Source organism: Pipistrellus hanaki (assembly GCF_964339955.1).
Source record: "Pipistrellus hanaki genome assembly, chromosome: 8".
In the NCBI taxonomy this organism is placed as follows: domain Eukaryota; kingdom Metazoa; phylum Chordata; class Mammalia; order Chiroptera; family Vespertilionidae; genus Pipistrellus; species Pipistrellus hanaki.
In genome coordinates, this window is record NC_140510.1 from 32605316 (window position 1) to 32630335 (window position 25020).

Consider the following 25020-nt stretch of genomic DNA (forward strand, 5'->3'; position numbering starts at 1 on the left):
AGGAAGATGAATTAGATAAGTATTTTTGTAAATATTTATGCAAGGTATTATGCAACCACAATGAAAGAAAACAGTTCAAAATGTGAGTTTAGGGCAGATTTCTTAGAAAAGTTGCCACATTAAGATAAAATAATTAAATAAAAATAAATAAATATATTTATGGAACATCTTGTAATGGTAAAAGAAAATTTCCAGATATTATTTCATTAAATTCCAGATGTTCCACAAGTTATTTTCCTCATTTTTTTTCCAAATGAGAAAATTTATGATAATGCAGTGAATAACCTTGCCTAATATAGATGTACTTCCCTATACACTTGGTATATTGCAGATCATAGCTCAAACCAAGGTAATCTTCTAAATACTCCCACAGTGCCCCCATCATATAAAGTTGCTTCTGAAAGTGAACAAAAGTAATATCTACACTAATAAAAGAAAATATGTAAACTGACCGTACCTTCGTGACATCCACCAGCCAATCAGGAGTGAGTATGCAAATTAACACAACAAATATGGCAGGTTAATTTCCATACATAGGCTCTGAGCAGCTGGGAGCAGGACACGGCTCCAGGCTGGAGCAAAGGCAGTGTCAGCAGGAGAAAGAAGGCCTATTCTTGCACGAATCTTCCTGCATCGGGCCTCTAGTATAAATATAATCATCTAAGGCAATAAATGGAACTGCCAGTTGACTTGTTATAAAAGTCAGATCTTTTGATGTAGTTTTGTTGCTATTTCCTATGTGTCAAGCCTGTCACTGTTCAGAGATTGGTATATAAAATTTCCCATCATGTTGCATACAAAGTTATCTCAGAGTTGATATATGTAAAGTACCTTTAAAATTAGATTTGGGTCATATACTGTATAGATAAGTTATTATTAGTGTTTTTCTCAAGCTTGTTTCTTCTGTGTGGAACACAGTTCTTTTGAGCAGCCATTAAATCCAGCTGGACAATTTCCTATAAAAGTAGGCCACCAGGCAGTTTCCACAGTAGTAAAGTGCAGTGCTTCCCAATGAGAAGAGCAAGTGCTGCTGGGAAATGAAATATCTGACCAATGTCCTGTTCCCTTCTGTGGAGTTCTGCCATGCTCAGATCCTTGGAGTAATGCTGCACAGCTTCAAGATGAATTCTTAACTTCTGTTGTTGCCTTAGACTTGATTTTTTTTCAAGATTTTTCTTTTATTTTAAACAATGCTTTCTTTTTCTTTTCTTTTTAAAAAAATATATTTTATTGATTTTTTTTTTTTTTAGGAGAGGAAGGGAGAGGGATAGAGAGCTAGAAACATTGATGAGAGAGAATCATTGACCAGCGTGCCCTCAACCAAGGTACATGCCCTTGACCGGAATTGAACCCAGGACCTTTCAGTCTGCAGGCTGACACTCGATCCACTGAGCCAAACGAGTTTTGGCAACAATGCTTTATTTTTCTTTCTTTCTTTCTTTCTTTCTTTCTTTTTTTCTTTCTTTCTTTCTTTCTTTTTATTTTTTTATTTTTTTATTTTTAATATATTTTATTGATTTTTTACAGAGAAGAAGAGAGAGGGATAGAGAGTTAGAAACATCAATGAGAGAGAATCATCAATAGGCTTCTGCTTGCACACCCCCTACTGAGGATGTGCCCGCAACCAAGGTACATGCCCTTGACCGGAATCGAACCCGGGACCTTTCAGTCCGCAAACCGACGCTCTACCACTGAGCCAAACCGGTTTCGGCAACAATGCTTTATTTTTCAATTACAGTTGACATATCTATAGGTAATAATAATAGGCGAACATGTAAATTGATTGTTCCTCCGCAACACCCCCACAGCCAATCATGAGTGAGTATGCAAATTAACCTGACAAAGATGGCAAGCCTGTGGGCAGCATGCTTGTGCTGAGTGGCTGGGGGTGAGGTCGGATGCTGGTGTCTTTGCCCAGGCAATGAGGTCCGAAGGTTTGCCCGCTGTATCTGCCTCCCAGGGACAACCCTGGACCAGGCAGTGACTGTGCACAGCACACACCTTTCTTGCTCTGGAAGATGGACGGCTGCTCAGAGAACTCTGTGGAACAGCAGGGATCCACTGAGCAGTTCTGGGGCATCCAGCGACCAGTCTGCCTGCGAACAGTTTATGGAAGAAGGGTGTCTCTGCCGCAGGCGCTCCTGGCCAACTCCTCCGACACTCTAAAGGCGAGGTTTCCCACAGAAACGGCAATGCAGGATGAGACCTGCATTTCCTCACCATCGAGCTCTCTGAGAAACTAAGAAAGAGGCTTCCAAAGCTGTGACTGTGAGCGCTCCACACAAACCCACACGGCCGCCTCCCATCCCAGCTAGCACCCGGCGCCTGCTATCACCCTCGGGTCTTCCATGTTCCATTCACCCAAACCTATGACAGCACACCTCCATCGCTGATGGGAGAAGGCACCATGCCTGCTCCGGGGACACAACAGTGGAGCGACTCAGGGTGCAGAGAACTGCCGCATTCCCAAAGCCCGGATCTGGTTACTGCACAGGATCAAGTCTCCGACTCGTAAGCTACACACAGACCCAATGGGCACTGCACTGCTGGGCAGCACGGAGCAGATGCATGAGACCCCCCAAGCCCAGGAATGAGCCAGTCTCAGGCAGCTGGTCATGAATTGGCCACTGCAGGGATGGCCCTGCTGTCTCCCCACACTCAATTGCCTGCCGAGGTCCTGACCCTATGGTTTGGTTCACACCTCTTCCTCTCCAGCCCCCTCTAGAGACCCGAACTTGTGTGCATATAAAGAATGATTCAAAAGTTTCCTAATTTAGCAAAATATAGTAAAAAATATAAACCCACAGATCAAAGAAGCTCAGTGAATAGCAAGCACATAAAGAAAGCTACATCAAGACACATAAAAATCACATTGCTCAACACCAATGATGAAAAGAAAAATCTTTTAAGTAGTCAGAAGAAAAGAGACACACTGTACACAGGGATAAACATAAGGATTACAAAAGATCTCTCATCAGAAACAAAGTAAGGGAGACAACAGAAGAGTAACATCATTATAGTACTCACAAGGAGGGAAATCCTCTCAATTTATAATTGTAGACTGAGTGAAAATATTTTTACTAATAGTTAAAATATATTTTTTATATATAAAAGATTGAATTTTTTTTTATCACCAGCAGATTTATAGTGTAAGAAATATTAAAAGAAGTCATGCAAGCAGAAATAAAATTTTGCCAGATACAAATAATGATCGACGCCAAGAAATGGAAAGCACCAAAGACAGTAAATGCATAGGAAAAAATATAATAGAACTTTCTTAGTATTTAAATATATTTAAGATAACTATTTGAACAAATAATTGTGTAATGTCAGTTTTATAACATCTGTGAAAGTAAAACACACAACAGCAGCACAAAGATTGCCTGGGAAAAAATGAAATTTGCTCCAGTGAAGTTTCTATACAAGATGTGAGGTGGTATGACATCCACTTGAAGATAGACCGTGACAAGTTAAAATCCTATATAATAAAGTGCTAACATGCAAACACCATCATGCCCTCATGCCATCACGCCATAACTTCTCAGACACTCAACACTGGGGATAGAGGAATGGGGACCAGCCAGGCTGCAGCCTGGGAAAGGGACAAGCCACCTGCTCCAGGGTCCTGGGTGTCAGCAGCTGTGCCTGCGCCTCTGACCCAGGAGAGAGACAAGCCACCCACCCGCAGTCCTGGGTGCCAGCAGCTGGGGTTGCGGCCCTGGAGAGGACAAGCTGCCCAGCCCTCGGTCCTGGGCACCAGCTGCTGCACCTGTGCCTGTACCCCAGGACAGGTACAAGCCGCACGCCCTATGGTCTTGGGTGCTTGCAGATGCAGCTTGGGTGAAACTGCCTACCTACGGTCCTCTGTGGCTGTGGCCAGTCTGGGTGAAGCCAGCCCGGGTCTTGGGTGTCTGTGGCTGGCCAGAGGGAGGAACGCCCAGGTCCCAGGTGTGGGGTGAGGCAGAGGCAGTGAGGAGCAATCAGGCCAGCAAGGAAGAAGTTAGAGGCGATGAAGTTGATATGGGAGAAGTTAGAGGCGATCAGGCTGGTAGAGGAGCAGTAAGGGGCCAACAGGCAGGCAGACAGAGGGGTTGGGGCCATCAGACAGGCAGGCAGAGGGGTTGGGGCAATCAGGCAGGCAGGCAGGCAGGCAGAGGCAGTTATGGGCGATCAGGCAGGCCTGCCGGTGAGTGGTTAGGAGCCAGTGGTCCCAGATTCCAAGAGGGATGTCCGACTGCTAGTTTACGGATCGGGCCTAAACCGGCAGTTGGGCATCCCCAAAGGAGTCCCCAATTGAAGAGGGTGCAGGCTGGGCTTAGGGAACCCTCCCTCCTCCATGCACGAATTTCATGCACCGGGCCACTAGTAATATTACATTAGTTTCAGGAATACAACCAAGTGATTAGATTTATATTGACTTACTAAGTGATCACCTCAATAAATGTAGTACCTATATGACACCATACATAGTTATTACAATATTATTGACTATATTTCCTGTGCTCTGCTTTATATCCCCATGAATATTATGTACCTATCAATTTGTACTTCATCTTTTTCACCCATCCCCAAAACTCCCCTCCCATCTGATAACTGTCAAAATGTTCTCTGTATCTGTGAGTCTGTTTGTGTTCTGCTTGTTTGCTTTTTTGTTTTTAGATTCCACATATAAGTGAAATGATGTGGCATTTGTTTTTCTGTCTGACTTTCTAGTTTTTATCAGAGGCCCAGTGTATGAAATTCATGCACTGGGGGGTTGGAGAGTCTTTCAGCCTGGCCTGCATCCTCTTGCAGTCCAGGATCCCCCAGGGGATGTCCACCTGCCAGTCTAAGCCTCAGTCAGACATCCCTCACCCAGTCTGGTGCTTTTGTAGTCCAGGACCCGTTGCTCCTTACTGCTCATCTGCAGGGTAGGCAGGAGAGGCTCTCGCCACTGCTCCTGCACTTGCCAGCTGTGTGCCCCTCCTCTGGTTGAGCGGTGCTCCCCCTGTGGGAGTGCACTGACCACCAGGAGCAGTGGCCAACAAACCACAGCTCTCGAACCACATGAGGCTCTTTGGCCCCTTGAGTGTGGCTCTTCCACAAAATACCATGGCCTGGGCGCGTCTATTTTGAAGAAGTGGCATTAGAAGAAGTTTAAGTTTAAAAAATTTACTCTCAAAAGAAATTTCAATCATTGTACTGTTGATATTTGGCTCCTCTGCTGACTAATGAGTTTGCTGACCACTGATGAGACAGAATCATTGCTTGGCTGTTTCCTGCATGCCCCCTACTGTGGATGAAGCCCACAACTCAGACATGAGCCCTGACCTGGAATTGAACCATGACCTCCTGGCTCATGGGTCGATGCTCAACCACTGAGCCACATCAGTTGGGCTTGGTGTAATCTTATTATCAATCAGTTTTCATTCTCTACCTCCCCTCCTGTCCCTAACCCTCCTCTCCCCTCTCCTCCCTGACCTCCTCTCCGCTCTCTTTCCCTCCTGTCCTTTACGTTCCTCTCCTTTCTCCAAATAAATGTCAGTATTTAACTTGGCACTGAGTATTTATGTACAATATTTAATTTGCAGACTGACTTCACATTTAAAGGAAAATATTATTTACTTAACACATTCTCTTGCTTTAAATGTTAACTATTCCTCTCCTAGTTATCTCCGGTGTTCTCATCTTTAATATTATCATTTTCAGAACTCTCCATCTGACATAACCTATATGCATAAAGTACTATACTTGTATATTTGTTTAAATAAAAAAAGGTTAATGAAGTAATTTTATGTTCAAAATAATTTAATGCATGTTAATGTTTTTGCCAGTACAGTTCTTCCTATCAGCTAATTTTTCAATACCTATGCCTATTTCTTTGAATCCAGGTCCAGTTTAAAAAGTTCAATTTTTTTTCAATAATAATAATAATCCAAAAGCAATCTTATATGTAGAAGATAAATATCTTTGTAAGCTCTACCTGAGGCATAGGTAACTGATGTGAGAAAGGTTTCAAAAGTGAAAATTTCTGTTGCAAATATCTAGAGATTAATCTGACCCATGTTGTTAATATCAAATTTAATGTTGCACTGATTTTTTTTCATGGCTATGCCTTTTTTGATTCCTGCAGCTGTTTAATTGGATTCTATTGTAACTCTATACATTTTATCATATACATTAAAATATTAATCTGAAAAGAGCTATAAGTGTTTCACTAGCAGCCAAAGGGATTCATGGAAAAAAGGATAAAGAATCCCATATTAAAAGGTTTAATTTAGGACCTAGCCAGTTTGGCTCAGTGGATAGGGTGTCAGCCTGCAGACCAAAGTGTCCTGGGTTCAATTCCGGTTCTAGTGCATGAACCTGAGTTGGAGGATCTTCCTAGGTCTGGGATCTGGTTGGGTCTCATGCAGAAGGCAACTAGTCGATGTGTTTCTCTCACATCACTGTTTCTCTCTGTCTTTCCCTCTCCTCTCTCTTCTATTCTCCCTAAAAATCAATGGAAAAATATCCTCAGGTGAGGTTTAACAAATAAACAAACAAATAAATGGCTGAATTTAGTATTTTAATTATTCTCAAAAACAAGCTAATTTTTTCACTCCACCCTCAATTAATTTTTGCCTTCAAATCTCTTTCATTATGCATAATGCATACGGTCTCTCTGCAAAAGGAGAAAAGGAAAACAAGAGCTCTCTGTTAATATCTGAATAGAATGCAATTCTTTTATTCATGGACTATCCGAAGAAGTATTGGATTATTTGCAAAACTTATAAAAGAAGTAAATAACATGGATTACTTATAGGAGCATTTAGAACTTATATAATTTTTTTCTGAATAAGTTTTAGGAAGTTAAATAATTGACATTTTTAAATACATTGGCTTTAATATTTATAATATTGAGTACATGCTTTTTTTTATATTATACCTTATGAAAGGTTTCAAGATTAAGCATGAGTCCTTATAAATTGAGTATTACAACCATAAATTATGTAGATTAAAATAATTGGTTTTATTTCCTTTAGATTCCATATCTATAAAACATATTTGATAATGTTTTATCTTCTTATTAGCAAGGTTCTAGACAAGATAATAATTTTAGATTTTTTTTTCAGCTTTGAAATGATGTATTTTAATCTCTCTCTCTCTCTCTCTCTCTCTCTCTATATATATATATATATATATATATATATATATATATATTATATCCATTATTATATATATCTGGTTTCTGGTTCTGGAACATACCCAACTAACATAATTAATAGAGTGGCGACAAAAGATTAATATTATTCTTATAAACCAGAGAAGTTCATAATAATACATTTTATTTTCAATATTGAGCTATTAATTGTTAAAACATATGTACAGTACACCCTATGTTGCTGTATAATATTGTAAGAAAGAATTATATGTATCCTTAAGATACCACTTTTATTAAAATACGTCTTTTCTTTAGGTTAGCAAATTGAAATAGAGCTTTATGTCTTCCAGTGTTATTGTGGCATATTGAGAGAGAATAAAAATCACAAGTTTTGGATATGCTTTTATCCCCACCAACCCTATTCCTAGTAGTAGGTACATACTTTCTTTCTGGTTTCTGGCTCTGGAACATACCCAATTAACGTAATTAATAGAATGGAGACAAAAGATTATTATTGTTATAAACCAGAGAAGTTCATAAGAGTCATGCCATTTTTTTCAACTGGTAGTTGGCAATGGCATTGAAATGGCTAATACTAGTCTCAGTCTCAGTTAAAAATAACAAAGTATGTCTCAACATTTCTTATCTTTTATATATACAGAGACTCAGAAACAAACTTGTATATACAAATATACTTATCATCTCTTACAATATTTTCTCAACTGATATTCTTACTTCTCATCTGTATATGTATCTATATATATAAAAGCCTAAGTGACCTTTACAACCAGACAAATGTTCGGTATTTATGGTTCGCTCTGACACTCAGTGCAAAAGCTGCCCCCTGGTGGACACTGCGCTCCCACAGCCAACCTTCTGTGGATGGCCAGCCTCCTATGGTCTCCCCCCACCAGCTGGTCCAGATCAGCCTCAGTTGGGACTGGGCAAGATAGCCTCAATTGGTCCCCATCACCAGCCAGGTTGAGGAACCTCAGCCATGAATGAATTTGTGCAACGGGCCTCTAGTTTTATTATAAAAAAACTATTCCTTTTCCTACCACTGATTAGTCATAACATTATAACATTCTATGCTTATACCATGTAGTTCAAATACTACTAATAATTTCTCATTGCCTCCAGAACAAATCTAAAATTAGTAGCAGTTATTAAATCTTTGGTGGCAATGACTGTGAGGAATATCAGTAAATAGCAACCCTCTTCTTTATATTGGTTCTAAACAAATGAAAAATTATGAAAAAATGTTCAGTTGCAGTACTTTTATTAATGATAAAGATGAAATTCAAAGGCATAGTTTAGTATAGGAGTCAAGTAGACCTACCCAGTGTGACACAGGGTACTTTGGGAGGACATATACATTATCAGCAAGACTAGAAGCCTGGTGCATGAAATTCTTGCACAGGGATGTGTGTGTCTCAGCCCAGCCTGTACCCTCTCCAATCTGGGACCATTTGAGGGATGTCCAGCTGCCAAACCAGGATCGGACCTAAACGGGCAGTTGGACTCCCTCTCACAATCCACTCCCAACTGCTCACCTGCCTGCCTTCCTGATTGCCCCTAAATGCTTCTGCCTGCCAGCCTGATTGATGCCTAACTGCTCCCCTGCAGCCTCTTTGACATTAACTGCCCTCCCCTGCAGGCCTGGTCCCTTCCAACTGCCCTCCCCTGCAGGCCATCTTGTGGCAGCCATCTTGTATCCACATGGGGTATCCATCTTTGACCACATGTGGCCAGCCATCTTGTATGTTGGAATGATGTTCAATTTGCATATTACTATTTTATTAGATAGGATAAGTAAAAATAATTATGTAAATTAATAAACTTAATTTTGATGAATTAAAACAAATAGCAGATCACATGCTAAGTTGTTTGCAATTCTAACAAGGCATTGTTTTCATAGGGGATTTGCCATTTACACTTTTTTTTTTCATTCAAATTAATACTAGATTATTGTTTCAGCAAAGCTTTATTGAGTACTCTGTTCAAAGCATTATACTAGATTTTGTTAGGAAACAACAGAGACTAGAAAAGTCTCTATTCTCCAATAGTTCATAAATTATAAAAACCTCTATTCAGGTAGTCTGAAATTTGAAACTTAATTATTTCATGTTGATCTTTAATCAAATATTGCAGTAGTCATATTCTTCCTTAATTATGTCTAGTAAAATTATTTTATCTTTGCTTAGAAATAAAATAGGAGCTTAACAAAACTTTATTTTAAAATACTTATAAGGAACTTTGACAGTATAACAAAAGCTGGTTTGAACCAGTTTAGAGAATCTAACAAATGCTGTCCCACAGACTTCTCTGCAATGGAAGAACGTTTAAAACTCTCACTGCCCAGTGTAATAGCCACTAGTTCTGTGTGAATCTTGAATGCCTGGAATGTGACTAGTGCACCTGAGAGATTAAATTTCTATTTTATTTAATTAATTTAAATTATATAGCCACTTGTGGTTAGTGGCTACCATATTGTACAACACAGCTCAAAAGTTGTATTTATAAAAATTAACTGGGGCATATTTTTGGCTAATTGATGAGGCAAGGAATTCAAAAGTGATAAACTAAGGCAGAGAATCTTGGAGCCTCTGGGAGTCCCTGAAGCCTCCTTCAGCCCTCACTCGCTTCAGTGCACAAATAATGTGGTAGGTTTTGATATCCGATATGAAAGGAACGAATGAGCCAGACAATTGGAAGCATGAAAACTTGTGTATCTAGGAGGTGTCAAAGTGAAGCCACTTCTACCCAGAGAGTTACATCTAATGAATTTCACAGTTTTCTTATCTAATACGTGCATATCAAATTAAAAACACAGCACCCTCAATAATCACTTGCTGAGTAGATCATCAAACAAAAGTGAAGTCACTTTATGATTAGAAAGTAGTAAAATAAATACATGGAAAGAATACAAAAATAGAATTAAGATTGTGCAATTAATTCCCTTGTGGTCTGAAACCATGCATTGCATGGTTTTTATTCTTTACATTTTTTAATGTCTCAGAATGTGATCTGTCCTGTTAAATCTGCCATGTGGGCCTGAAAAGAATGTGTTTTCTGTTGTTTGTTATTAGATGGAGTAGTCTATAAATATCAGTTACATCAAGCTGATTCATTGGGCTGTTCAGGTCTTCTATATCCTTAGTGATTTTCTGCCTGCTAAATTTCTCGATTATTACAAGTGGGGTGTGAAAATCTCCAATTATATAGTGAATTTCTCTAGTTCTTCATGCAGTTCAATCAGATTTTTTACTCATTTATTTTTATGTTCTTTTGTTAGGTGCATACATGTTGAAGACATTTATTTATGATGATTTGCCCACTATATCATTATGTGAAAACCCTTTTTATCACCAGTAATTTCCTTGCTCTGAAGTATACTTTGTCTGAAGTCATATAGCTAATCCAACTTTTTCTTGAATTCTGTTTGCATGATCTATATTTCTCCATTCCTTTAGTTTTAACCTACCTAAGCCTTTATATTTAAAATGAGTTTCTTGTAGACAACATAGATTTGTTTAACCTACTCGGACAATCTAACTTTATTAGAGTATGTAGAGCATTTAAATTTAAAATGGTTATTGGTATAGTTGGATTAATATCTGCTATTTTTATAAATATTTTCTGTTTGTTGCAATTGTTCTTGAACCTATTTTTTTAACTTTTTTTTGCATTTTCTTTATATGATTGAGGTTTTATGATTTTATCTTTTCTTACAACATAAATTAACTTCCTAATTTTAACAGAGAATTACCAATTTCCTCATCCTATACTTATGATACTTTTATGTCAAAATTCCTTACAAATATTTTAAAATAAGGTTTTGTTAAATTTCATTTTCCTATATGCTTATTACTGTTATTACTTCAGACAAACAGTTATTGGTCAACTAATTTTAAGCAACCTTGACAGGACAGTATTTCCAATGAGAAGTGCTAAAACAATTGGCTATCCATATGTAGACATAAAAAAAATGAACTTTTATCTAAACATGTATTTATTAAAAATTAATTTGAAATGTATTGTAAAGCTATATGCAGTAAGTATAACTATACAAATTACACAGAAAATAATGGGAAAAAATTCAGTGATTAGGGCAAGTAGATATTTCTCAGGTAGGACATAAATGAACAAATCATAAAAAACAGATACGATGCTCTGAGAATTATTTGATGCCTTTCAATTGACTTTCAATATTACAGTACAGTTTCAGCCAGATCAGAGATCATGAGTTGAGTTTTAGTTTGCTATTGAACAGATAATTAAAGTAAACACATTAAATGGAATGCTATATTAAACCTTTCTGGAGAGATTTTAGACAGGTACTGTATATCTATTGGAAAATAGCACAAATTCTGAAGGTAAGCCGCCTGGGTTTGATCAGGGCTTCACTTGTTATTTTGGCAAGCTTAGAAGTTATTTAAACTTCTTTTCTATTTCTGTGTTTCTCCTTTCACATAATGGGATAAATTATGCCCACCCCATAGACTTATTATGCAGATTACATGAATTAATATATGTAACATGCTTAAACAGTGCCTAGCCCATGAGCACAACTTAAGTGTTACCTGTTTTATTATTGTTTTTATTAAATGTTAACACAATTTTTAATTGAAAAATTTCTAGTGGAACATGTAAGAAAAGATCATATAGGAAAATGAAAACTGTTGGTAGGTGAAGCAGAACTATGGAATGTATATTCTAAGAAGCAAGAAATGCTAGGGTAGGGTTTTTTTCTGTTTTTTCACCAGCTATGTCAAAGTATCCCAAATGAAGCTTGGCATATAGAAGTCAATAACTGCTTATTGAACTCAACTGAATAGAATGTAAAGAGTCAGTTCTATAATACCCAACACTATGAGTTAAATGCTCAGCTTCATGTGAATAATTATAACTAAATATGCAATATATGTAAAAACTGAACTTGAAACTGTTTCATGAAATATAACTGTACAATTGAAAAAGGAATTCTGCATTAATTAGATAAATTGCAGGTAAGAAACAAGGCTATAAAATGTCTCAAGATGTCACGGGGATTTGATGGGACAAAGAAAAGGTTAGAACAATTCACATTAGATGAGAAAAAAACTCTCAAAGAAATGGAAAACTCTTAAGAAGAAAGAATATTATTAATCAATGAATTCCTGAGTTATACCCCATGGGGAAATAGATCACACTGAATCCTGCACAGTTAAACTTAACAAAGTTTGGTTCCATCTTTCCCATCTGCTTTTCTCATCTCCATGGTGAAAAGATGACAAAATAAATAAATAAAATAAAAATCGAAATTACCTAAATAATTTCAGTGAAAACTGAACTTTATAACTAAGTCTTGGACCTTCAGTTATAGCTTACTTCAAAGTCATGGGAACACTTTTTCATAAGGGCAGGAGCCTTCACATAACAATCCCAAATTCTTTCTTTTATGGGAGATAATGTCCTTTCCTCAACAATAGCCAGCTGAAGATTTCTACTTCTCAGTGAACAGGTAAGGCAATAGAAAGTTGCTACTATCTTGTGACTCTGTTCTTTTGGGTGCAACGCTTAATATATAAAGGAACTTGACTGCATTACTCTACCTTCTCAATTTTCCCATCAATCTATTTTTCCTGAGACACATATTTTAACTTCTTAAACTATCATAAATTAAGATCAAGGAGATAAATTTGCAATACTGTCTTGCAAGCTAAACTCTATTTTATAACCCCACTAGGTAAAGAGATCCAGATACTCTGGCTCAAAATACTTTTCTATTTAAAACACTTTTGTGCATTCAGATAAAACACCTAAATGTCCAATCTTGAGATATTGTGAATCTATAATTTTATAAGATGTGCAGGTATCTGGGTGTTCATGAATGTAAATCAGTATACCCTAAGACATACAATGCATATATTTAATTGGTCTCATATTTGAGAGTGCATAAAATAGCACAGTGCATAGGAAGAAAGAGGCTGGCGAGGAAACAATATCTAAGGGAAAGTGGAATGTGTTTGCTGTGCTGGAATGGAAGATTAGCTAAAATTTGATCAATAATCAACCTTAAAGTCCACTTCTAAAAGAACACTTATCTTATGACTGCACTTAAATTCACCAAACAAGTCCAATTTTGAAATTACTGAAGTATTTTTACTTCTGTGCACTATAAAATAAGAGAGGCGATATAATTCAAATTGTTTCAGCAATACAGAAGAATAAATATAAGATAACTGTGAACATATAACAACATAATGATGCATATTAAATTCGTTGCTCCTTCCCAGTAGTATGATGAGGAGCTATTAACCATAAATTGCTATGGAATTACCTGTTAGATGACATTAACTCCTAATATAAGAGATTTTAAAGCTGTTTTCTAAAGTGACTGCTACTACTTATTCCAAAGAATACTGGATTTATTACTAAACATTGGAAGGCTATGCGAGAGTAAGGTGCTTTTTTTCTTCATGTTGAAATAAATTCATGGGGAAAAGGTCTCCAAAGGTTTATATAGAGTTACCTTGAAAAACAAGTCAGAGTACAGAATCTCCCAAAATTAATTTTAACCACAAAAATTTTAAGTAATACAGGATTTAAATGAATTCTGCATAAACAGGGGATAGCAAAAGTAGGTGTACAGTTGTAAGTGAAACAGTTTATTCTTGTATTATTATTTATTGATTAATGCATACTTTTTGTATTATAACTACTTTTTGTATTATAACTATTAAATCTACTTTTGCCCACCCTATATAATGACAATTAAACACTTCCATATATAGTATAAAAAGGTGAAAATGAAATCATCAAATATTATAAAAGAAAAGGGTATAAACTGGATGGTTAAAAAATTACCACCAAAAAATCTTGTGTGTATATATAGTTTTTGCCAAAATATAAACACATTTCATATACATACATATATATGGTATATATATATATATATATATATATATATATATATATATATATATAATCAGGTGGGATGTTAAGGATTGTAGGAAGAAACTGTAAGAAAAAAGGAGGAGGTTATTGCTTATGTTTAGGCTTAGAGCACTATCTGTTATTTTATATTGGTTCACTAATTTAATCTGTAATTTACCTCATAGTATGCCTTTGACCTTATGATGTAATAAAAATTCACTTATTTTTAAAAAAAGGTTTAGGTAATAAAACCCAGGGTACATTTGACAATATTTTATATAGATCTGATGAATTTTAAGAAAGAGCATGTTAAGCATTGTGTTGGTTTTTATGTCAGCATTTATATTGTAGAATTATATTTTTTGGCACAGAAAGTAGATGCTTATTAAATTAGTATTGACTTAGGTCTTGCATGTTTTGAATGGTTGAGTTCCTAGAATGTTTGGATACTTTATAAAGGGCAAAGGCAATTTACGATGGATTTCTGAAATTTAAATGACATATTTGCATTATTTGGTCAGCACAATCAATTTAATTCTTGTGACTGTTAAATGAAGCATATTATTAGTATCCTAGTTATTATTATTATTATTATTATTAACTAACAAAAAAAGGCCCAGAGGCTGTGGAAAACTAAAAAATCAGTATAAATTAATGCTGAGCAATAAGATTTAAATACAAGGATCAGCAGCTCGTTTATGCAGATGGTCATTAAAAGGTTGGGATGCCTCAAACATAAGCATAAGGGGTGGCAGGAGGAGACAGGTAGTCATTAGATATGTGATTGCTGAGGTTAGCTTTTAGTCTGGGTAGAACGCTGGGCTTTTTTCATCTCCCACCAGATTTTCTCCACAAAAACATAATTATCAAAATGTTACATTTCACATTATGCTGCCTCTTGCAGCAAATTTACATCCATTTATTTTGATACCCTGAAATTATTACTGGAGCTTCCTACAAAGATCTGATTTAAAAATCAAATAATATTTAGGTAATAGAAAATCCGAGCCTATTCTGTGACAGCTAACTTGAAGACTTGATATAAATTCATTTTTGTGAATTTATGTGAAATATTCAAGCTTACTCTCATGATTGCATCTGATCATTTTGAAATGTAAACCCTACAGACCTTCATTAGTCTCATATTTTCAGCATCACAGAGACTGGAAATACACGATTCCAAGCAATTCATGCTGATTAATATTTAAGATAAAAGAAGCATATTGTCCTTTCATGATTCCACTTTTTGTGTCCTACCATTTTTAAACTTTCTTTTTCCAGTATTTGATTTCCCTCAAACCCCACTCGTCACTCCATATCAGAATGAATACATATATGCAAGACCTTAGCATTCCTTATTCCACAACATGTGACAATGCGATTCTCAGGGAAGGTAGCAAAGCACACCTACCATTTTAATCTATTCCATATTTTCCTCCTAAGAAATTCTGTCCTGTAATTTCTCATTTGCTTGGTATTGTTCTATTATAGCAAATCAGTAAGAAGGTCAACCCCATACCCAGCAGCAAGAAGTGAGAAAATAGTACCTACATACCAACTACCAAACAATGATGACAAATCAACCTTTCTTGATAGCCAAATGCCTTGAGACAAGAAAAGAAATGCATGCTATCACTTTACCTACAGTGATTTCCAAAACATGCTCTGTGAATCTCAAGGATGCCTAAGATACTTCATTGGGGTAGAAAAATTAAATATTAGAATTTTTCTTTATTTTTACCTTATTTTAAATGTTCTATTTTTGATTTTCTATAATACCTATATTAATCACCAATGAATAAACCTAATTTATTATAGATACATGCTTATATGTTTTTAACTAATGGGAGAACATGACCCCACCCCCCAAAAAATAAAAATAAAAAAGACCTTTAAGAAAGTATATTAGAGAGTTCAATTAGAATTCAGTCCAGAGAAAATGATGGATCAAGTGTTAATTAATATTGTTTAAGTGTAAACTTGGTCATATAAGTGAGGAATCTACTAAGGTTTTCCCATACTTTCTAAATTCTTTTATCACCAGGAAACAGGCCATGCTTCAACCAAGTAGCTGAGAATATAACATAAGGGCTATTTATAAAGGAATCTACAGAATTTAGAAAAAGCAAGAAGGGTTAAGTCATTACTACACCCCGCCCTTAAATGGAAGAGGAGGAAGCAATTATATTAACTTATTAAAAAAAATACATCTATGGAGAGAACCATCTGACAGACCATACCCTTTGGTTTGGGGACAGAGCCAGTTTGTGACTGCCACATAAGGATAAACCAAGGGAGTAAATATATTGGCTTTATTTGTGTTCTGCTGTCCAAATACTTACTGGTTTCTCCATTGGCCATATCCAATCTGAAATCAGAGAAGAAAGTCCAGATGTAGTTCATACAGTTCAGATTCCTGGGTAATTATTTGAAAAAGATAAGAGTGTAGTTTGGATTTGGAAGAACAAATTTCCTGCAGTCCAGTCATCTTCTCAGCTTTCTACTCTTTTCCAGATGAATCGTATGTTTCCCTTCTACAAGGGACACACAAAATCTATCAACTCTTATATCCTAAGAGTTGAGGGCAGTCTGCTCATATTCCCAAGCAAAACCTAAAATGTTCACAAACCTCAGTGTTCTTTATATAAAATATTCTAGACAAAAGTAGGGAAATGAATTAATAAACAACGAAATATAGTTGCTGTAGTCTAATGATTTATGTGGGCTGTTCATGAGGTCTTAGATGATAATTATATACTTGTAAAACTATTTTTATTGATTTCAGAAATGAAGGGGGAGGGAGAGCAATAGGAATGTCAATGACGAGAGAGATTGATTGGCTGCCTCCTGCACACCCCTGACAGGGGATCGAACCATGTGCCCTGACCAGGAATTGAACCATGACCTCCTTGTTCATAGATTTTCACTCAACAACTGAGCACAGGACAATAATTATACATTCTTTTAGCTACATCTGTGCAATGTATATCCTATGCTCCATTGATCAGTAACTAGTTTGTATAGTATCCTTTACCTGGTGGTGTATGATCTTGTGATATAAGCCTTTGATTAAATTGCCCTTATTGGGTTGCCTCATTTTTCTATTACTCAGTCTAGTACAGAGGAGGAAACAAACAAACAAACAAAAATACCCTCCAGCTTCTAAAAATAGTTCTGCTTGCCCCCCTCTGTGGCAGCAATCTAATTTCCTGTTGGTAAATAATATCCATCACCTCAACCATTATTGCGGTCTCTTTCTCTGCCAGTACTTTCAACAGCTTAAGGAGCTCATAATGGCTGGAGGGTAGACTCATTTTCCAATTAAACAGAGCCTGATTGTGTTCTCTAGTGGAAGTATTTCTCATATGGAAACTAGAACCCTTCTATGTATAAAGCCTGAGGTTATATAGAAAGAAAACAAATATTGCTTCAATGAGTTATTTGCTGAAGAGATTTCACTCTTACTTCCTTCTTTGATTACTGGGCCTGTTCATTTTACCTAAAGGAGATTTGATATCACACTTTGGATATTGGTAATCCACGAGGTTTTTTTCTCCCAAATGGTGCTCAACAGTCTTTAGCGTATTCTATTTCAACAGGTCAGCTGCTTATAGACACTGAGGACATGAGACCAGGGGATATTTTGGGTGAACCCATGGTCACATTTTTTTTTGGCCATAAATTTTCTTCCCTGGTATGAAGTGAGATTATGCCAAAATCCAAGAAAAGTAGGATTTTGTATGTCTACAAATGGTGGTACCGACAGAACTGTGGCCAGAGAAGACAGATTCCAGATCTCTTCCCTGCTGTAAGAAGACATTTTCCTCACAGTGATGAAAGGGGTCCAATAGAATCAGCCTCTCACCAGCTGATCAAGAATGGTGCCCTTTGTGTTTTCTCTTGCTATTGGCAGGTTGGGTGGCCATAATCATATCAACTGTGGTGAGAAGTTCATGTCATCAAATCCATGCATACTCTTCCTCTGAGTTATCCTGGTCTATTAGTATCTCTCCTGCCCATTGAACAACTGAAAAAAAAAAAAAAAGAGAGACTGTAAAAAAGACTGGGTGACAGCTATAGGAGGGATAATTTTGTCAATCTGATTATTGCAGGCTCCTCTGCAGTGGAAACCTTTCTGTAAGATTACATGGGACAATAATATCTATTTTTGCATCCTCTTCAAGGGGAGCATTTACATACCTCTCCCATCAGACTTCTTGGTCATTAATTTTTCATTCTTATTCTTTTAAATCTCTTACCAGCTGTCCAGCCTGTTATCTACTGCTCATGGATTAGTGTAGCCATTGCTACGCTAAGCCATTTCTCATTCACACAGTGTTCAGTCAAATTTCCTCTCTGAAGTTTTGCCTTGTAAGCAGAGTCCCTTCATCCACTGACTTTCAGGGCCACCCCTGAGTTAGACTTCAAGCAGCTGCTAGCATAGAGGGTAGATTCTTATTTAATGTAGTCTTGTATTGTTTCTTACTTTATTAACTGGTCATAGAACATTCCCCATGACATTATCGTTGTGAGTGAGAGAGCCAACCCTCAGTGGCCCCACAGAAAGGAACCAGGGAAATAAGTAGCTCAACCTCATTAATCTTCTGTCTCCTAATACTGTCAGTACCTTCCCAACCTAAGTTAAAGGACAAGGGAGCTTGCTTGGTGTGAATATAGAAGTTAGCAACCTAGGATAACATAGAAGTTAGCAGGCTGGATATGATGCAGACAGAATAAGGGCTAAAAAAAAGAAGAGACATTCAACACAGCTACTGTCAACAAAACATCATATTCCAGCAGCAGGTTTAATTTGATGACTTAAAATTCTTTAGTCATATGATTGTATCTTTAGTCAAATGATATGATTCATTTTTCTGCTCATATTTAATTTAGTATTATTTTATAATTTTAATTGTAGACTTTTATAAATGAGTTTCTTTACTCATAGCAACCAACTGACCAATAGTCGCTTCACATTTTCTGTGACTAATATTAGTTAATAAATTTTGAGAATTTTAGATAATTTTTGCAGCTTTATAATAAATAAGATGTTATATTCAGGAATTGTTTTAATAGTATGTTTCTCTTTCCAGTGACATGTATATTCATTGAATGCAATGCTCTCTCTCTCTCTCTCTCTCTCTCTCTCTCTCTCTCTCTCTTTTTTTTTTTTTTTTTTTTTTTTTTTTTGTGTGTGTGTGTGTGTGGTCCAAGTGTTTGTATGTTTGCAAAGTTGATTAATCTTTTCTGAGATGATATGTCAAATGCTGAGTTTATTATTGTGTATTTAGGAACAATTTATAATGAATGTTGGGTTATGTAAGGGACCTTTGTAAAATGCCCATTATTTCACTTTAATAAAAATATATTGATTTTTATAGAGAGAGAAGAAAGGAGGGGGAGAAAAGAGAGAAATATTCAATCGGTTGCCTCCTGCAGGCAATAGACCTGGGATGGAACTTGCAACATAGGTATGTGCCCTGACTGGGAATTAACTGGGGACCTTTCAGTGCCTGGGGCAGGGCTCAACCAACTGAGCCACACTGGCCAGGACCATTGTTTCAGTTTTGATGTCCCCTTCCATAGGGCTTCCCAAAGCATTTTGAAGTGAACATTGGTGGGGTTTTTATTTTGTGATCCCCTCCCACCCTCCCCACCCCCCAAAGAAGTAATGGGTTTTTGTTTTGTTTGTATTTTGGTAGTGCAAGCAGAGATAGGGGAATGGTGAAATTTCCTAATCAAAGCAGAAACTAAGGTGATTACTAGAGTCATTGCAATTTGGGGACTATTTCTTATACTTTTAATGAGGAGGCTCACTTTTAAATTGATTTAAAGAGAGAGAGGAAGGGGGAGAGAGCGAGAAAAACATTTTTGGATCAGTTGCCTCCTGCAACTCCGTGACCAGAGATTGAACCTGCAACCTGGGCATGTGCCCAGATTGGAAATCGAACCAGCATCCTTTCTGTGCATGAAAACACATTCAACCGGCTGAGCCATACTGGCCAGGGCATGAGTTCATTTTTAATGCAGAAGGAAATAATGTCATATTTCAGCATGATTTTATTACCTTAGTAAACAGTTTATAAATTGGGCCAATTGTTTCCAGGAAACATTTATGACTGTAACATGTGCCAAACAACCTCTTAATATATATAAGGATGGCATTGGCTTTAATAGATGTGTAGAATGTTTTATAAGGATGGCTGTGAAAGTGAAAACTTTTTCTACTAATACTAGAGGCCTGGTGGATGAAAATTTGAGCCCTTGGGGGGCTCCCCTCAGCCAGGCATGCACCCTCTCATAGTCTGGGACCACTTGGGGGATGTCTGACTGACAGCTTAGGCCTGCTTCCCAGGATTGGGCCTATGCAGGCAGTCAAACATCCCCCTGGCAGCCTGGAAGCCCTCAGGGGATGTCTGACAAACTCCTGAGGGAGTGGGCCTAAGCCATTAATCGGACATCCTTAGTGCTACCACATTCCAGCAGTAGGTTTAACTTGATGACTTAAAATACTTTATATATTTTATGTAATTCAAATATATAATTACATGTAATCTGCCTGTTTCTGGCAGAGCAGTACTCCCCCTGTGGAAGCACACTGACCACCAGGGGGCAGCTCCTGAGTTGCATGTCTTCCCTCTGGTGGTCCTTGTGCATCATAGTGACTGGTAGTTCTGGTATTCCACCCTTAGGGTCAATTTGCATATTACCCTTTGATTATATAGAATTATATATGTTGTTCAGGTACATATAGACATATGTGTACACCCCCCCACCACCACTACCACCATACACACAGATATTGAAACAGGTATTGCATAGCTAGAAGGGACCTTATAGTAGTGATTACTTTGAGAACATTGGAAGAACATTGGCCTGTGTATTGAATACTGAGCCCTTTTAGTAAAACAGCCAAGTCCAGGATATTGCTTTGAGGTCTCAGTTGCAGAGCAAAGAGTCTCCAAATGTCCCTGGATCTTTGCATTTATATGTCACCACCGTGAAAACTATTTTTACTTATTTGAAAATGCTTTCAGGATGGATTCAAATTGCTATGGGGATGAAGTATTGTCCATCTTTCCTGCTTTTACAAAGATATAATGGTAGTAGGTATGTGAAATACCAAACATTTAAAGGGTCTGCAAATAAATTAATGTTGGTATATTTTCACAGATTTTCTTATTTTGTGCAGCCTGATCTGCTCAGTGCTCAACTTCCTCCCTATCTAGCAAGCATGTTTAAAAAAAAAAAAGTCAGAGAAGGTTTTACTTTTATTATTTTGTATTACATAATTATTAAATGTTGATTAGCCAGGTCTTGTTATATATCTAGACCTGAAAGACAACATGCAGCATTGAGTTAACAAATTAAAAATAGGTTGTTTCTTTAGTGTTGTGTATGGTTTGTAAGTAAGCAGTGAAAGATTTGAGGATTGTATTATTGTCAGTATATAAATAATACGATTGAGAATCAAATCCAACACAAGAGTTTATTTACTAGTCTTCAGTTCATTATCTACGTTTTTATGTATGCGTGTACCTGTGTGTATCTTACAGCTGTTATTTCAAGAAACCAAGAAGGGCCAGGAGAAATGGGAAAGGCCGTGCTGATTCCTAAAGATGACCAGGAGAAAATGAAAGAGCTGTTTAAAATCAATCAGTTTAACCTTATGGCCAGCGATTTGATTGCCCTTAACAGAAGTCTACCGGATGTGAGATTAGAGGGGTGAGTTTATGTGTGCTATATAATCTTACATATCTCAGAATACCTCAGAACTTTATCTAATTCATATTATTTCTGTTTCAGAAGTTTGTGGTTCAGAATAACTATGCCATAGCCAGATTTTACTGTGCATGCGTATGAGGAAAAATCTGAACTATTTTCTTCCTTGGCAGAACAAAATATGTTATTTGAAAAGTAATTGCAGAATACACAGCCTAACAAGTTTTTTTCTTCATGAGATGATTTTTGTTTGCTTTTTCTTTGCTTTATCTTGCTAAAGATAGAGTAAACACGCTCTTTAATAGATTATTTTCTTGCCAGCATATATGACTCTTACACTGTGATTTGAAAAACTATGTGCTTTGCTATTCTAGCATAAAGGTAACAAATTGCTTGTATGATTCTTTGACCCTTTAAAAATTATTTATTATGGGCTCCAGCAATTTATGCTGCTGTTTATAATTAGAATACTCAGTTATTGGCCATGGAGGAAATAATTACTTGTATGTGATTAACTTTAAGCCATGCTCTAGCTAGTTGAAGAAACTTTAAATTATTATTTTGTTGCATAATCCATTCATAAATGGATTCATGAAATTAGATGTTTACAGTGTTGTCATTCTAGTATATAGTCCTTATAAAGCAAAGTCTTTGAACTCAGAAAGTTATACCCTGATGCCGGGACTGGTTTAGCTCAGTGGATAGAGCATTGGCCTGCGGACTGAAAGGTCCCGGGTTCGATTCTGGGCAAGGGCATGTACTTGGTTGTGGGCACATCCCCAGTAGGGGGTGTGCAAGAGACAGCTGATCTAACTCTCTATCCTTCTCTCTTCCTCTCTGTGAAAAATCAATAAAATATATTTTTAAAAAAAGAAAAAGAAAGTTATATCCTGAAATTTCAGAAAATTTCTAAGTTTACAGGTATGTAGTATGTAAATAGAAAATTTTCTTTTAGGTATGTAATTACTTTTTCTATATACAACAAAATCATAGTTAATGCAAACAAAATTTGCCACATATAATTGGTTATATTATATTAGTAATGTAGTGATGTTAACATCATAATGCTAAATCTTGATATTTTCTCCTTTTTGAATTACATCAGATGAGTTCAAAGTAGAGTAACTAACACCTTACTGAGATGCTGGGGCTGAGTTGCCAGAAGGTTCATTTGGTAGTAGCTAAAATAAGTAGCAAAGAGTGATTTTGTACACTCCTTTATGCTTTTCAAATATCTTTCTCAAAAAACCCACAAATAACTATCAATTATGGGTGCTTTTTAAAAAAATATATTTTATTGTTTTTTTTTTACAGAGAGAAAGAGAGAGGGATAGAGAGTTAGAAACATCGATGAGAGAGAATCATTGATCAGCTGCCTCTTGCACACCCCCTACTGGGGATGTGCCCGCAATCAAGGTACATGCCCTTGACCAGAATCGAACACGGGACCTTTCAGTCTGCAGGCCAAAGCTCTATCCACTGAGCCAAACCGGTTTTGGCAATTATGGGTGCTTTTGGTTCTCAGCAAATGGTAAAAACATCAAATATTACATTTGTGCCTTATTAAGGGTTAAATAATTTTATAGGTAGTTTTGTCCATATTTGTATATGTTTGTTGTATTTGAAAAAGCACAAAAATAATATTCTTCTGATTAATTTAATTTGAGCATTTTATATGCTAAGTTTATAATGTTGCATTTATTATTTTGTTTTATAGACCATGCTCCATGACTAAATGTAATACTTGGGCATTCTGAAAACCATGTAAGCACTAGTTCAAATTTTAAAAATCTTTATTTTCAACTATCAGAACACAAATAAATTAAATTTTATATAAGATCTGGGGTAATTCAGGTAAGAATAATTTTAGTATAGAGCCACCCATTTTTTAAAAAAAAGTAAAATCACTCTTGCTGATTTGACTAAGTTCACAGGCCACTGCACTCACCGGCCGTGAGCCCAGCTTAGGGCTTCTGGCTGAGCAACGCTTACCACCAGGGGGCAGCTCTTGCATTGAGTGTCTGTCCCCTGGTGGTCAGTGCACATCATAGCACGCATTTGTGTGGCCTTAACATATCATTAGCATATTATGCTTTAATTGGTTGAATGGCTGACCGGACCACCAGACACTTAACATATTAGGCTTTTATTATATAAGATATCCTTAAACTGGTTCAATCAAATGCAGAAAATTGTCCAAGTAGTTTAATGTTGTATTTGGCTTTAACATAAATCTACAAATATTTGAAGAAGTTTTTATAGTGATGAATCGTAAGCAAATACTTCATGTTTTCACAAGGAAGAGTTGAGATAAAAATAGTTCTTCTTAGAGACAATTGTAATTAGACATCAGGACAAGTTGAAGTTAATTTTTGGAATAACCATCTCTTGAGATGCTGAAGTACTTAATATTAATTTACTTATTCACTTAATATATTTAATTTATTAATATTTAGAATTCATTTATCTATCTATCTATCTATCTATCTAAGCCTAAGTGACTGAATGACCAGGCGGCCAGTCACTGTGGCACACACTGACCACCAGGGGGCAGACACTCAATGCAAGAGCTGCCCCCAGTGCTCAGTGTGCTCCCATAGCCAACTTTCTGCAGTCCCTCCCTCTGGCTGGCCGTGGTGACTGGCCAAGCTGAGGGACCCCACCCATGCACAAATTTGTGCACTGGGACTCTAGTGTATAATATTTAGTTACTTGAGGGACATGAAATAATTGTATCACAAGTAATCATGGTACTTGGATAAGTTAAGTTCAGTCAATGTTAAAGGCCTTAACTAAATGTCTTACTTTAATTGAATACCCTCAGTTTCTGAGATTCCTGTTAAAGTTTGTATATACGTATAAATAAAATTCCAGACAGATGTAATCAATCCTTTCTCTCCTTTGCCCATCCTCTATAAACTAAAAAATTGCCATTTCATGAAATTTTGATTCAGAACTTTGAGAAAAAAAAATATGATTAAACATGGATAGTAGACTTGTCTTTGATTGGTGATGGCACTACAATATACAGATAATGTATTATAGAATTGTATATTTGAAACATATAATTTTATTTATGATATCACCCTAATAAATTTAATAAAAATATAAATTTTAAAATTCAAAAGGCATAATTAACTTAATGTGTTAATGCATCACCTTTAGGGATTATTAGCATATTTCTCATCAATTATGTGTCTATGCCTTTTACACTCATGTAGTTTGGATTTAAAAATAGGGTCTAAATATTTCAGTTT

The 25020-nt window shown here is 36.5% G+C and overlaps 1 protein-coding gene across 5 annotated transcripts in view; it reads left to right on the forward strand.

Annotated features, from left to right (window-relative positions):
* GALNT13 (polypeptide N-acetylgalactosaminyltransferase 13) overlaps nt 1–25020 on the forward strand; it is a 445911-nt gene that overhangs the window by 163810 nt on the left and 257081 nt on the right. For all 5 annotated transcript variants that reach the window (XM_084892276.1, XM_084892273.1, XM_084892275.1 and 2 more), the window contains exon 4: nt 21598–21766. In XM_084892276.1, the coding sequence (XP_084748402.1) occupies nt 21598–21766 (169 nt within the window). The remainder of the gene's footprint in view (nt 1–21597; nt 21767–25020) is intronic.